Here is a 13,185-nt window from a genome sequence, read left to right on the forward strand (position 1 = left end):
TGTGAGTCTTGCCGGGCCAAGTGATGCCAATCCAGTCCTGGGCCCTTGAAAGGTTATTTTTGTTGTCCAGAACCATCAAAATCGATGCAGTGACGGCTTTGCACCTATCGGAACTGACTCATTGCCCTTCAACAACTACACTGGAGTCAATCCATTGCTTCAATGGACTGCTCGGCTCAATGACAATAGATAGTGTGGCACGAAGACGACACAGTGCCTGCACCGTAGAGTCGTACGTCGGAGAAGCCCTCATCGCCTACATGGATCAGAACTGATGCATCGAGTCTTCAATGTCGACTCTTGCTCCATTCAAGGTACTTTTCCAGCAGGACCTGTGTGTACTGTGGCCGGCCTACCCTCCATTGTGCCTGAACTTTGAATTTACCCTGGTCTGGCGCGACCTCTATTAACCGCATGCGTGCGGCGGCTTTTTTTGCGCTGCGCGGCTTTTTTTAAAAAGGCGCGTTACATGACGAGCTCAGCTCGTCATGAGCATGCGAGCGGCACAACTCATGACGAGCTGAGCTCGTCATGAGCGGAGAAGGGGTTAACCTCTAAGCACTATTTGACTCTAAGCATAAGATTTTGATTTAATCTTTAAAAATTCATAACTCCGGTCCTACTTATTTGGTTTTGCCATTTTGATCTTGCTTTACTCATAAAAATATAATCTATTTTTCTAACCCTGTGTGGAGTTTTTTTGTTGTGTTTTCATTTTGTTATTGTGTGTGTGTTGTGCAAATACCGTACAGATTGCCTCTCTAGATAAGCCTCACTGCAAAGCTACCAGAGGGTAAGCACAGTATCTTTCAGTATGTATCTAGCTTACCCTGACTAGAGAGGTGGTTCCTGCTTGTACAGATTGCAGACTCAGACAACCAGATATCCCATTCCTAACATTATGTTTTTTATGTGTTGCCTTAGATGCCCACTATTACGTCTGTGTGTATGTTTGTGTATGAGACGGTTTGTGGTGAATGCTTTGCATAAGTTGTTCTGCATTTTTGATGGCTACATATGCTACGTCCTGTATGTGGGTGCACCATCAGTTGCGATAGCGTGGTTAAGAGTGTATGTCAGAGGATTGAGAGTTGGGAGCACCAGGGTATGGGGTCGGTCAATTGCAATCAATGCTAAATTTAGCATGTTCAAGGTATTAAGTTTTAACTTAGTTCTCATTACTAGCATACATTGGAAAAAAAGGGGCAAAGTTATTAAGTTGCTCAAAGGGTATTTCCAAAACAGTCAAATGTCAACCTTACCTACAGAAGGTGGCTGCAGTCTTTAAAATCTTTGTTGACAGAACCTTTGGGACTTATTCACAAGCCCCTTGCGCTGCTGAGCGTTACTTTTTGTGACACTCTAGCAGCGCAAATTGCAAATTCATATCTATGGAGCCATGCTAAGCCACTACGCTTTACTTTGGATGGCTTCATAGATATGGATTAAGGCAAGGCAGCTTTTTGCCGTACTCTGCGTTCAGGAGGCATTCCATAGGTGTTGCGTTGGGTTTTCCCAAGCAACACAAATGGATTTTGACGCTGCCCCAGATTTGCAAAACCATGTACGCCTAGGGAAGCGCCAAATCCTTATGCCTTATTTGATGCGGCGTAACAAGGAGTTATATCTTTATTTCATCTTGTTTTTCTTCTTTCAATGTGTGCTGCATTCTGCAGCACACATAAAAAGAGGAAAATGCCTCTTAGGATTGTTTTTGTACAGAAATGGTTTCCTTTCTGCACAAAGCAATCCTGCTAACAACACAGGACCCTTTCACCATGGTGTAAGGTGGCATGCGTTTGTGCTAGGATGCCTAAACGGCACCAGGGAATAATTTTGTAAACAATATCTAGAAAAAAATATTTTTGAAGATGATATTTAGTCCATTAAATACTCAGCACAAATATTGCCAGTGTGTCCTGCAAATCAGCATCAAAGTAACAGTTCGAAGAGTTTACTCTCTGTTTTCGAACGTGGCCTAATATTGTGTCGGGGAAAAGCCTTCTCTCCTTAGGGGAGTTATGTTACATATGGCTAAATGTGGACTGTCTGGTAGAACAATCGCATGGCCTTAAGTATTTTATCTTTACTAAGAGCCTCTCCCACTTCATTTCTTCCAAACTGTTGGTCGAGTGCCTCTTTAAACCTGACTGAGGATACAATAACATCATGGCTGCACTTGCTGTATGGCTTGGCTCTCAGAGTTGCCCTTTCTATCATTTGTTCTCGAGTTAATGTCAGACTTTGTACCAATATTCTTATAAACTGCTTTGGCCATTTATAGCGTACAGACATGCCACCTTAGGCAGTGTCACCATCTTTCACGCTATATCAGCCCTGTTCACATGGTCTCCTGGTGAAGAGTTAATGTTACACAGTGGATGATAATGTGAGCTAGAAACTCCTGCTTAGAATGGGTTTTCTCCTCCTGAATTGAGGCAGCTCACAGTGGATGTCCATGTGACGGGGAGGATTTTTTAACCTAATCACTGGCAGCAAGGGATGTTTCGGGGGGGGTGGGTGAGAGCCTCACGAGCAGTGTTTAGCACATAGCATTGCCTCAGCCCTCAGAAGCATACTCATGGCTGGTGTGTATAATGGGCTGAATGCCCAAGCCCATCCCCGGACCTGCCCCCTCCAAGCCCATCCCAGTACATTTACAGCTTACAAAGCCTTATGTGTTGAGTGTTTTACTATTTAGTGCCAGATTTTGTTTACACCTATCTAATCTGCTGCACTCTTCCGTTCACAGCTAACCTCGCCACCACAGACATTATCTTCTTAGTTTGCTGTGTGCCCTTCACTGCCACTTTATACCCATTGCCAAGCTGGGTGTTTGGAGACTTCATGTGCAGATTTGTCAACTATCTTCAACAGGTATGTGTTTAATGTGAATAAAACTACTTTTGATAGGTTAATGACTCACAATATGCAGTTACTGATGTGATGTTTGAGAGCAATCTTGAAAGAAAATGGAACATTATTTGGAGTGGGTGGTTGCCCACCTCAAGGAAACATCACAATTTACTTTGAGCTCAACTCCCCCACAGCCATGGCAAATAGCAGATACGCTTACCTTAGGGCAACGTGTAAAGTATTTATGCAGTACCAAAACAGTAATAAAGTATAAACACCAAGCAATACATTTGATAGACGGAATCAGTAAAAGTGAGTAAAATGTAATAAATAAAATGATACCAAAACAACAAAATGGAAAAAATAATATGAATTTTTAAAGTTTTTAAGTAAAACCAGCACCAAAAATAGCAAAGCATCAATGGTAGTCAATTGTAGCAGTAGGCCAGAACCTAGGTACGATTTGAGGTTGAACGCAATGGAGCCCCAGTCAATATACTAACCAGGTTTGGCCTTTCCAGAGATTTTACATTGGGACTAATTTACAATCCTCTTGCTCCACCAGGGCATCACTTTTTCGTGACCCTCTGGCAGTGCAGAGTGCAGACCCATATTTACGAGGCTACACAAAGCCACTTTGAGTGTCTTTTCATGGCCTTGTAGATATGGTGTAACCAGTGGTGTAGATTGGGGAGCCGTCCGCCCCAGGCGACCCTCTTTTTGGTGTGGTGTAGGTGAGCAGGATGTCAGTAAACCACCACCACCCCCCTCTCGCTCTTACCTGCACCGGACAGAAAGCTCAGGGTCCGCCCCCGGAGGCCATAGGTCCTCCACTGATTGTAGCCTTACATTGTGTCAGGAGGGTGTTCCATGGGCATTGCAGTGTTCCCACGCAACACCCATGGGTTTTGACAAATTCCAAGATTTAAAAGGACCAGTAAACCTGAGAATGCGTCAAAACTGTATGCCTACCCAGGTGAGGGGAAATATATTTATTTATCCATGTTTTTTCCCTCTTTCTATATGTGCTGCATTTTGCAGCACATATAGAAAGAGGAAAAAACCTCCACGGATTGTTTTTGTGCAGGAAGGTGTCCGCTCCCCCCCAAAAAAAACAATCCTAGTAACAACTCAGACACCCAGGCACCATGGTGCAAGGATGCTTGCATTGGTGCTAGGCACCAAATTGTGCGATGGCACAGACGCAGGCAGAAAAGACAAGGACGCACCAATCTTGTAAATACCGTGTATTTCTGCCCTTTAATTGGCGAGGGCAGTGCAGCAAAAAGATTTGCGCTTCTGCCCTATGCAAATTCTTTCTAAATGAAACCCTTAGTCTTTTTTCTGGAAGTCATTCAGTGGGGCAAGGCAGCAGACTGTATCTGAGGAAGTTTTTGCGTAGTTCAATAAGATTTGGGTGAGGGACCTCTAAAGCTGTTGGTTTTGGTGCCAAAACTCCTGAGTGGGGGTAGTTAAAATTTCACACACAGGAAAGTGCTCTTGCAGATGGGACACTTTTAGTGCTTTGTCTGGTCACATTTTTTTACCTTTGGATTTTGACACCTTTTGGCACTCAGAATCCTTCAGCACAGAAAGACTACAGTTGTATCAGAAACTGAATTCCATGAGGCCGGATACCTTCTCACCAAGGGTCTGCTGAACAGGATTTGCTGCTGTGAAGATGCTCTGATTTCTTAGCCCAGTGAGGTTCTGTCTTGGCCAGATAGACTTGGGTAGTTTGCTTTGGTTCTCAGGAGGTCTGGAAGCCTAAATATTTTCTAAATCCCATACACAGTCAAGGGTCCCAGGATCTCAAGAATAGCACTTGGGGTTCAAGATTCACACCAGCAGAGACCGCCTGCACAATCCTGTTCAGGTACAGTTGCTACTGGTCAGCTAGATCTTCAGGGCACATGTGTCTTGCAGTTCTTTGTAGCCCTGTATCCACAAGGGACGGCTGCTACCCTTGGCATCTACTTTTTTGTCCAACACTCAAGAGAGAGCAGAGACAATCATTCAGGTTCCTCTGCGGTTTACAGACAGCAGTTCCAGTCCTCTTCTGTTCTTCGGCAGATCCAGAAAGTCAACTGAGGGGGGTGCCTAGATATCCAACATTTAAGCCTGACACTAGCCAGTGGGCGGGGGTGACTCCCCCGCCCTCCCTAACCAATGGTGTTGAAGTTCCCTGGGGTTACCATGTCCCCTTATGCAGCAGTTCCTGTTTACCCTACTGCAAACCATCCCACATCCCCTCTCACTCCTGAAAGCCAAGATGAGAAACCCCGTCTCCCCTTGTGTAGAGCCTGTCTGCTCTTGCAGGGGGGTGGTCAGGGTAATGACCAGTACCCTTCTTTAGGTCACTTCAAACCAGTTCTGGGGCAGATTTCCTTCTTCTGGGTTTATTGCCTGTCAGATGAACTAGAAAGACAAAAGCTAGGATTTTTTCTGGTAGCACCTACAATTTGCTTGTCACAGTGGGGTCCTTTGAATCAAATTAAGTTCCTAAGTACACTTCAGCTGGTCTTCCTGCCAAGGGAAGACAAAACATATCCAAACCCACAAGCCTTTGTCGTTGCTCTGGGAGCAGTTTTCACATCTTATCTGGCCTAATCGCCCACTGGACTACTGTTGGGAAACTAATGCAGAATAGCCCACAGGAGATTCATGCTGGGAAAAGGTAATTTATTGAAAAATTACTTTTCTTTAATATTTATTAAACATTCAATGCCACTATTAGGTTGAGCTTTTATACATTTTAAAAAGAGTGGTGTAATCATATTTCTAATTGGTTCCAACCCCCAATTAGCAGAAGTAGTATTTAATACTGATTCCAATTGTGTTCTGTGGGCCAACCAGATCCTTCCTACAGTGAAAATAGCTTTTGGGTGTTAGTCACTGTAAGGATACTTTACCTTGAAATTGCTACATGTCCTGTTTATAAATGCTATACACCTCCCTTGTGGGTTGAAAGGAGTATATAAAGGTAGCATTATTATTGAAAGGAAGGATTTGCCTTTCAAAAAGGGTTCCACTACATCCATCAGGCTACGCATAGTTGGCCTGAAGCTAAGTTTGCCTGCCACTGTAGCGGATAGCACAATGGGTGCTGCAGTCCTCTAGTGGCATTTAACTTCCATGTCCCGGGTATACTCTCTACCCCTTATACTAGGCACTTTTAAGCTTTAAATGGGCGAATTAGGAATAAGAAAATTCAACCATGTGTAAAGGCGGAGCACAGGCATTTTAGCTGGGGTAAAGTGCACTGAGTTCTAACGCCAGAAAAGCAGAAAGGGCAAAGGTCTGGGAGTACATCACGCAAAAGATGGTGGTGTTCTACAAATGTCCTTTTACAGAAGAATTAGTCCAGAACAGAAAATGAAGTACGAGATAAACAAGCCTTTTTATTGGGTTAGCAGATACAGTATTTATCTGCTCTTTTTTGAGCCGCTGGTAATGTTCTTGTTTTGTACTGTTGGTTCGGTGCAATTTTAGTAAAACACTTAATTTATCAAAATTGATAGCTGCATGTGGGCCATTATAATCTTTTTTGAGACTGTCCTTTAGGAGTTATTCTCTAGGGATACAATTAGAGTTTATTATATCTTCAATCTTGAGTTACATTATGCACTTCTTAATAGCACCAGTGGAGTCACACGGATACTAACCTTCTTACTACAGCACAGTTTGAACTTAATGGTGGCAAAATTTGGCTCAGCAAATTATGAACAAATGAAAGGAAATGCGCATTATCTGGAGATGTATTCCTTGATATTTTCACTTGGTCTGGTGTAATTCTATGATGAGATGGTGTGTCATTTCTAGTCCTATACCTTTTCCCAACGTTCTAAAATCATTTGATTTTAAATGTATTTCAGATCTCTATACATTTTCACTATTCCCTCAAGTGTATTCCGGTTTTATCCATTTTGAGGCATCTGTAATGCATCTGATTATCATTTTCATCTTCTGTTCTAATATTTGTGCATCATTCTCTCTCTGTCTAGGTTAGTTTCCCTAACTTTGATTTTCATTTCTGCAAATCCGGTGTATCAGAAAGAATCTAGTTTAAAGCCTCCCAATATCGGGAGACTGGCTACAATAAGACTGAAATCTATATGGTGTAGGTTGCAGAATTGAGATAGGAAAAGCATTACAACAAAAGGCTGTGCTGGACACAAGACAGGTGTCCCTTGCAATAGTTTCCTGTGCACATGGAGAGACAAGGTCCCTTCTGTAACACTGAATGCACAAGGGAATTTCACACCCTTGGACTTCAACATGGGAATATGTTGAGATCTTCCTCAGGCAGTGATATGCTCAGTATCACTATTCCAACAATTGCAGTAGGTTCAGTGTCAAAGACTGCAATCTCTGGGTCACCAAAGGGTGTTCTATAAACTGTCGCTGTTGCTGGGAGGATTGCGACATACAGTGGAAAGTGTTTGTTATGCTCCCTTCTCAGCTTTACGCGGGGCACATCTAGGGGCATTTTAATTAGATTTGTCATGCAGTGCAGCGGAGCGCAGCTGCCACCTTTCTGTGCTGCACTGCGTGGCAGGGAAAGGGCAGGAATGTGCTGGAGTTTAAAGCATACGCCACATTCCTACCTTTACACCTGCACAGCATGGTGCAGGGGTGCCTGTGTTGCATGCAGGATTGTTTTTGTGAAGGAAGGTGCACCTTCCTTCACAAAGGCAACCCTTAGAGGCAAATTCATCTTTCTATGAGTGCTGAAAAATGCAGCACACTTATAAAGAGAAAGTAACAAGGAGAAACGAAAATATTTCTCCTTGTTACGCCTCACCTGGGGAGGCTCATCTTTTTGGCGTATTCCCAGGTTTACCACTTCTGGTAAATCTGGAAATGCGACAAAAACCATGGGTGGGAAAAACCACACAATGCCCATTGAACACCTACCTGGTGGAGGGTAAGGCAATGCTGCAATTTGCGCTGTTAATTTACTCGACATTTATGAAGCTACTTAGGGCCATGCAAGGTTGCCTTGCATGGCTTCATAATTTTCATTTTTGAGTTGCGTCGCTCTTGGACCATGTTGCGTGGTGCAAGAACGATGTAAATGTAAATGTAAATGTAGGTGTACTTATATAGCGCAAACCTGTCACCCAAAGGGCATCCTGGCGCTTGCTTAGGGAACCCGTCCTGGTATTCCCCTGTGAGAAACCCCGGCAGGGTGTCCACAAGGTGAAAGCCAGGCATCCCGCCGCGAGGGGCCATAGTGGAGATTAAGCAAGCTATTGCCCAGAGTTGCAGAGTGTGACCCCGTGATTCGAGTAGGCACCGGAGCGAGAATTGTCGAGTCTGTGGAATTTTTGAGCCCGAGACGGGGAATCGAACCCTGGTCCACGGTCGATCTCAGCTTCCGGGTCTGCCGCCTCTAACCACTGAGCCACGCTTCTCACGTGCCTCATACGTATTCCTCCAGACTTCGTATACAGACAGGGCTCTTGCGCTAGGTACATACAATGTAAGGCAATCTTCACCTTTGCAAGATTTCTGATTCTCCTGCAACGATGCATGGTACAGTTACTGTAACCTAATTAATCCCAGCAGGGCACCTTAAGGTGCATAAAAAATGGCTCGGGTTTCTGTCCCAAAAAGCTTGCAATATCCTAGACTACACTGTGGCATAGAAACTGAGAGGCTCTACATAATATAACATGTGACTACCCTCATCGAACTTCCTTGGACTTTCGACCACATTAGGCAATTTCTGACACAAATATTTATTTGCCCAGTTATCTACCCTAGTGCCACTTCTACAACAACATTTTGGAATAATGACTTGCCTTTGAGAATATTTTCAGATGTAATAAGATATTTGAGCCTTAAAAAAGCAATAAAAAGCACAAAACACAACTCACTGTTTTTTGTAACAATTTTCCTGACTGATATATTTGTCAACTAGTACAAATGGTGTGTACAATATATTTGTCAACTAATACAAATGGTGTGTACACATACTGATTTTGTTTGGTGAGTTAAACAATGTCAAAGACGGAAATCGAGACTGATTGTTCACGTTCCCATTTAGTTCACAATTCAAATGGATATTAAGATTAACAAATTGGTAGGTTCAAGAAAGTGAACTAATATGTTCAGTCAAATTCTCATGTCAACTGTTAAGCAACATAAACTGTACTTATTAGGTGGCTGCCAATTCCTGCATTTATTTTTAGAAAGGTCTGCACCATGAGGTTCAGGTAATGTGCAAAACAAGGCACACAGAAGTAAGTTCTATCTTAGAACTCACATACAATGCTGCTCCCATCATCGGACAAAAAACAACATTGAATTTCAACAAATCTGAACCTCTTGTATGCGGTGAAGCACAGGATGTTTCTGGGAGTTGTTGAAATTCTTGTTGAGAAAAGGAATTTACTGGCCAGTATTATGGCTACTGCCACAAATGAGTGCTGTGAATGGAAGGAGCCTTTTGCAAGAGAGCCCAAACTGCCCCCACTACCTAAATACATTGAAATATTTCATACTTTTATCTCAATTAAGGATCTAGATAAATCTATCAGTTATCTGAAGGCCCACAGGGTACTTTTGTTGCACTATCCCAGCAAAAATGATCACAGACAATGGTCCCATCTTTCAAGACCTCAAGCATGACCTGTCACATTAGGTCACAGCATGTACCTAACTTCCTTGAAGAACATCCAAATCACCCTCATAACCAAAAAGCATAATCTTGACCCTACCCAACTACCCATTTAATGTCTAGGCTCATATCTACTTCGCCTGGGAAAAACCATAGACAGAAATGTTCTCAACTAATTAAGGAAGGTCATTTTGACATAGCATATTACCAATCCAGCCATGTAGCTGGTTTCAGCATCAAACCATCAACACTAAGGGCCTGATTCACAAAGGTAAGTTACTCCTTTTAGTAAGTTTACTCTTTGCGGTAACTTTAGTGCTTTTGATATTCACAAACTATTAGTGTAAACGTATTAAAAAAGTGTAAGTTAGATGTCTCCACCCTCAGAATAAAGCAATTGACTTACTCTTGTGTGGGTGTGTGGCATCCTTCCCTAAACACCTCCCTAACCCCTCAAGCCCCTCTTACTCCTTCCTGATCCCATCCCCTTTCTTTTTTTAATTTATTTTTTATTGCAAGACGTTATTGAGATTCCCAACACAGTACATACGTGCGCCTACAACCCTGGGGCCGGCTTTAACTTTTGCTTATGAACTTCACACATGCAGGCGTCCGGTTCATTTCCCGCTGCTTGTAATCTACGGATATGCTGACGTACTGGGTTTCTAAAATCATTCTATACACGGATGTGATATCATCTTGCTTTTGTATTTTATGTGAACAAAACTCAAATTGTGACTCAATAGTAAAACATACGACATTTCTTCAGCACACCGTTGTCCAATCCACCCTACTAAACATCCTACCATTAAGCAATATGTGGGTCCAATCCCCCTCCCGACCGGGCCCTCCCCAGCGCTCATCGTGTACCTTATACGGCAGTCGTTTACCATAAGTGTCTCTGTCGGTACCCCCAAACAATCAATCAGCGTCCGCCTCATCATCGGAACTATCAATATCGTCCTCCAGTAGTGGTTCGCATATGTCCCCCCTGTAAGTGTTCCATGGCTGCCATATCCCATTCCACTTGCGCGGGTTGGCTCTCACTTTATACACCGCCCTCTCTGTCACCATAAGTGTATCCATATTCCTGCACCACTGCGTCAAGGTGGGGAGCTCCGCCGCCCCCCATTTCTGTGCAATGTCACGTTTGGCTGTCATTAGACCTATTGTAGTCCACAACCTACCACAGTACGATAAGTCATTTGGTCCCCACACATTTAACAGGCACACACGTGGGTCCAGTGTTAGTGAGGTTTCTAATGTTTGCGCGATGGTGCGGAGCACCCGCTGCCAGTAACCCATGAGGCCCGTGCATCCCCAAAGTAAGTGTATGGACGTGCCCTCTTCACCATACCCCCTAAGACAGTATGGATGATCTGCTCTCTGTAGTTTGTGCAGTGTAGTTCTTGTATAATATATCCTATGTAGGATTTTTAATTGCACCAGACGGAACCTAGCCGATAAGCCCGCCTCACGCGGAGATGCTATAGCTGCATTCCATTCGGATTCGTCCATATCCCCGATGTCCTCCACCCATCTCTCCCTTAGCTTCCCTAGTGGGTCGGGCAGGTTATTCAGCAGTTTTCGGTATGTCAAGGAGGTCGCGCCCTCTTGCATAAAGTCCGTAAGTAAACAGTCCTCAAGCGGTGAGGACTCCGGGAGTGTGGTATCCGGCGGGATAGCCGCTTGTAGAGCATGCCTAATTTGTACGTATCTAAACAGTTCTGTGTGGCCCATGTCATAGTGCTGCTGAAGGTGTGAGAATGGGACCACCCCCTCTCTAGACCACATATCACCCACCGTTGATATCCCAATGTTATCCCACTGGGCGAATCCCTTAGTACGTCTCAAGTGTCCCAGCGCCTTCGTGTCCCATAGTGGTGTCAGTTTCGATATGACTCCCTCCCATTTGAGTTTCGTTTGTGTCTTATGTTATGTTATGTTATTAATATTTGTACAGCGCAACAGCTGCCCCAGCAAAGGGGCGTCCTGGCGCTATGAGAAGGCAAACACAACACAACATCAGTCTGGCGCAGAGAAGAACCTAAATTTAGACAAACAATAAGGTTTTGATAGCGCGTCTAAACTGAAGAAGGTCATCAATTGCCCGAGTCTCAGAAGGGAGAAGGTTCCACCACTTCGCTGCCAGTACTCGAAAGGAGCGGCCGCCAGTTCTACTCAGCCTGAAGCGTGGAACCACTGCCAAGTTCTGGCCCAAAGATCTCAGAGTCCGCAAAGGGACATAAGGAATTAAAAGATTCGCCAGAATTTGGGGAGACATACCTTTGAGGATTTTAAATGCCAGGCAGAGAACCTTGAATTTAATCCTCTGAGTTACAGGGAGCCAATGAAGCGAGTGCATCGTCTTAGAGACCGAGCACCGTCTAGGCAAACCTACTACTATTCTGGCCGCAGCGTTTTGAACTCGCTGCAGCCGAATAAGTTCAGCCTGATTTATCCCGGCCAAGAGCGAGCTGGCGTAGTCCAGTCGAGACTGTACTGATGCCTGAACCACCAGCTGTCTGGTGGGGGCATCAAAGAATCTCATTATAGGCCTTAGTCCTCTAATAACGCCATAGCAAGAGGCCGCCACCCTCTTGGTGTGGCAGATAAAACTAAGTGTTGGATCAAGCCAAACCCCAAGATTTTTTATCTCCGATACCGGAGAGGGGGTCACACCCAGTTCAGAAGGCCACCAGTCGTCGCCCCACAACCCCACTTGCTTGCCTACCACCATGACCTCTGTCTTCTTGGTGTTCAACTGGAGACAGTTAGAGTTCATCCAATTGGCCACTGCCCGTAAGCCGTCCCGGAACCTGAGGGCCTCCACATTAGAGTCCCCACTCAACGTGACCGCCAGCTGCGTGTCATCAGCTTATGAAACCATCGTCAGGCCCCATTGCCTGACGACCACAGCCAGCGGTCTCACCTAAAGATTAAAAAGAGTGGGGCTCAACGAAGACCCCTGTGGGACCCCCAGAGACAACGGGTACAGTTTAGACTTGCCAGGTGGAATCGCAACCTGGAACGACCTATCCGTAAGAAAGGATAGAAACCAGCATAGGGCAGAGCCCTTGACTCCTACTTCCTCAAGTCGCTGAAGTAAGATCCCGTGCGATACAGTGTCGAACGCGGCACTCAGATCTAATAATAATAGTGCTGCTGTCCGACCCGCATCAAGCACAGATCGCAGATGTTCGACCATGGAAAGTAGGGCCGTCTCCGTGCTGTGGCCCGCACGGAACCCATTCTGAGTTGGGTCTAAGATGTTAGCTCTGGTAAGATGGTCTGCCAGGATACCGTTCACATGGGCCTCAGCAACTTTTGTGGCCCAGGGAAGTAAGGAGATCGGGCGGTAGTTCTCAGGTTTGAGAGGATCGAGGGTAGCCTTCTTCAATATGGGTGTGACTATGGCCTGCTTCCACCTAGTAGGCACTACACCTGAGGATAATGACAGGTTGATTAAAGACAACACCGGAGTGCAGCATAGCGGCAGCATAGTCCTAAGCTGAGCCGGTTTAAGCGGATCTGCAGGAGAGCCCGACTTAATTTTTAAACTCAAGTGATCAAAAGCCTCCCTTGTCTTGGAAGGCAGGGTGTCGAGACACTCACTATCTCTCACGACACAGCTGTCTCGCACTAAATTGGACGAGACCATAGGATAGGTTTGATATATGGCTTGCACCTTCTCGAGAAAAAAA

At 44.7% G+C, this 13,185-nt stretch overlaps 1 protein-coding gene across 1 annotated transcript in view; it reads left to right on the plus strand.

The window, feature by feature from the left end:
• Positions 1-13,185, plus strand: part of LOC144820205 (G-protein coupled receptor 54-like) — a 773,746-nt gene that overhangs the window by 420,420 nt on the left and 340,141 nt on the right. Inside the window, exon 2 of the mRNA XM_078677813.1 lies at positions 2,753-2,877. Coding sequence (XP_078533939.1) covers positions 2,753-2,877 — 125 coding nt within the window. The remainder of the gene's footprint in view (positions 1-2,752; positions 2,878-13,185) is intronic.

Source organism: Lissotriton helveticus, chromosome 2_1, assembly GCF_964261635.1.
Source record: "Lissotriton helveticus chromosome 2_1, aLisHel1.1, whole genome shotgun sequence".
Taxonomy (NCBI): Eukaryota; Metazoa; Chordata; class Amphibia; order Caudata; family Salamandridae; genus Lissotriton; species Lissotriton helveticus.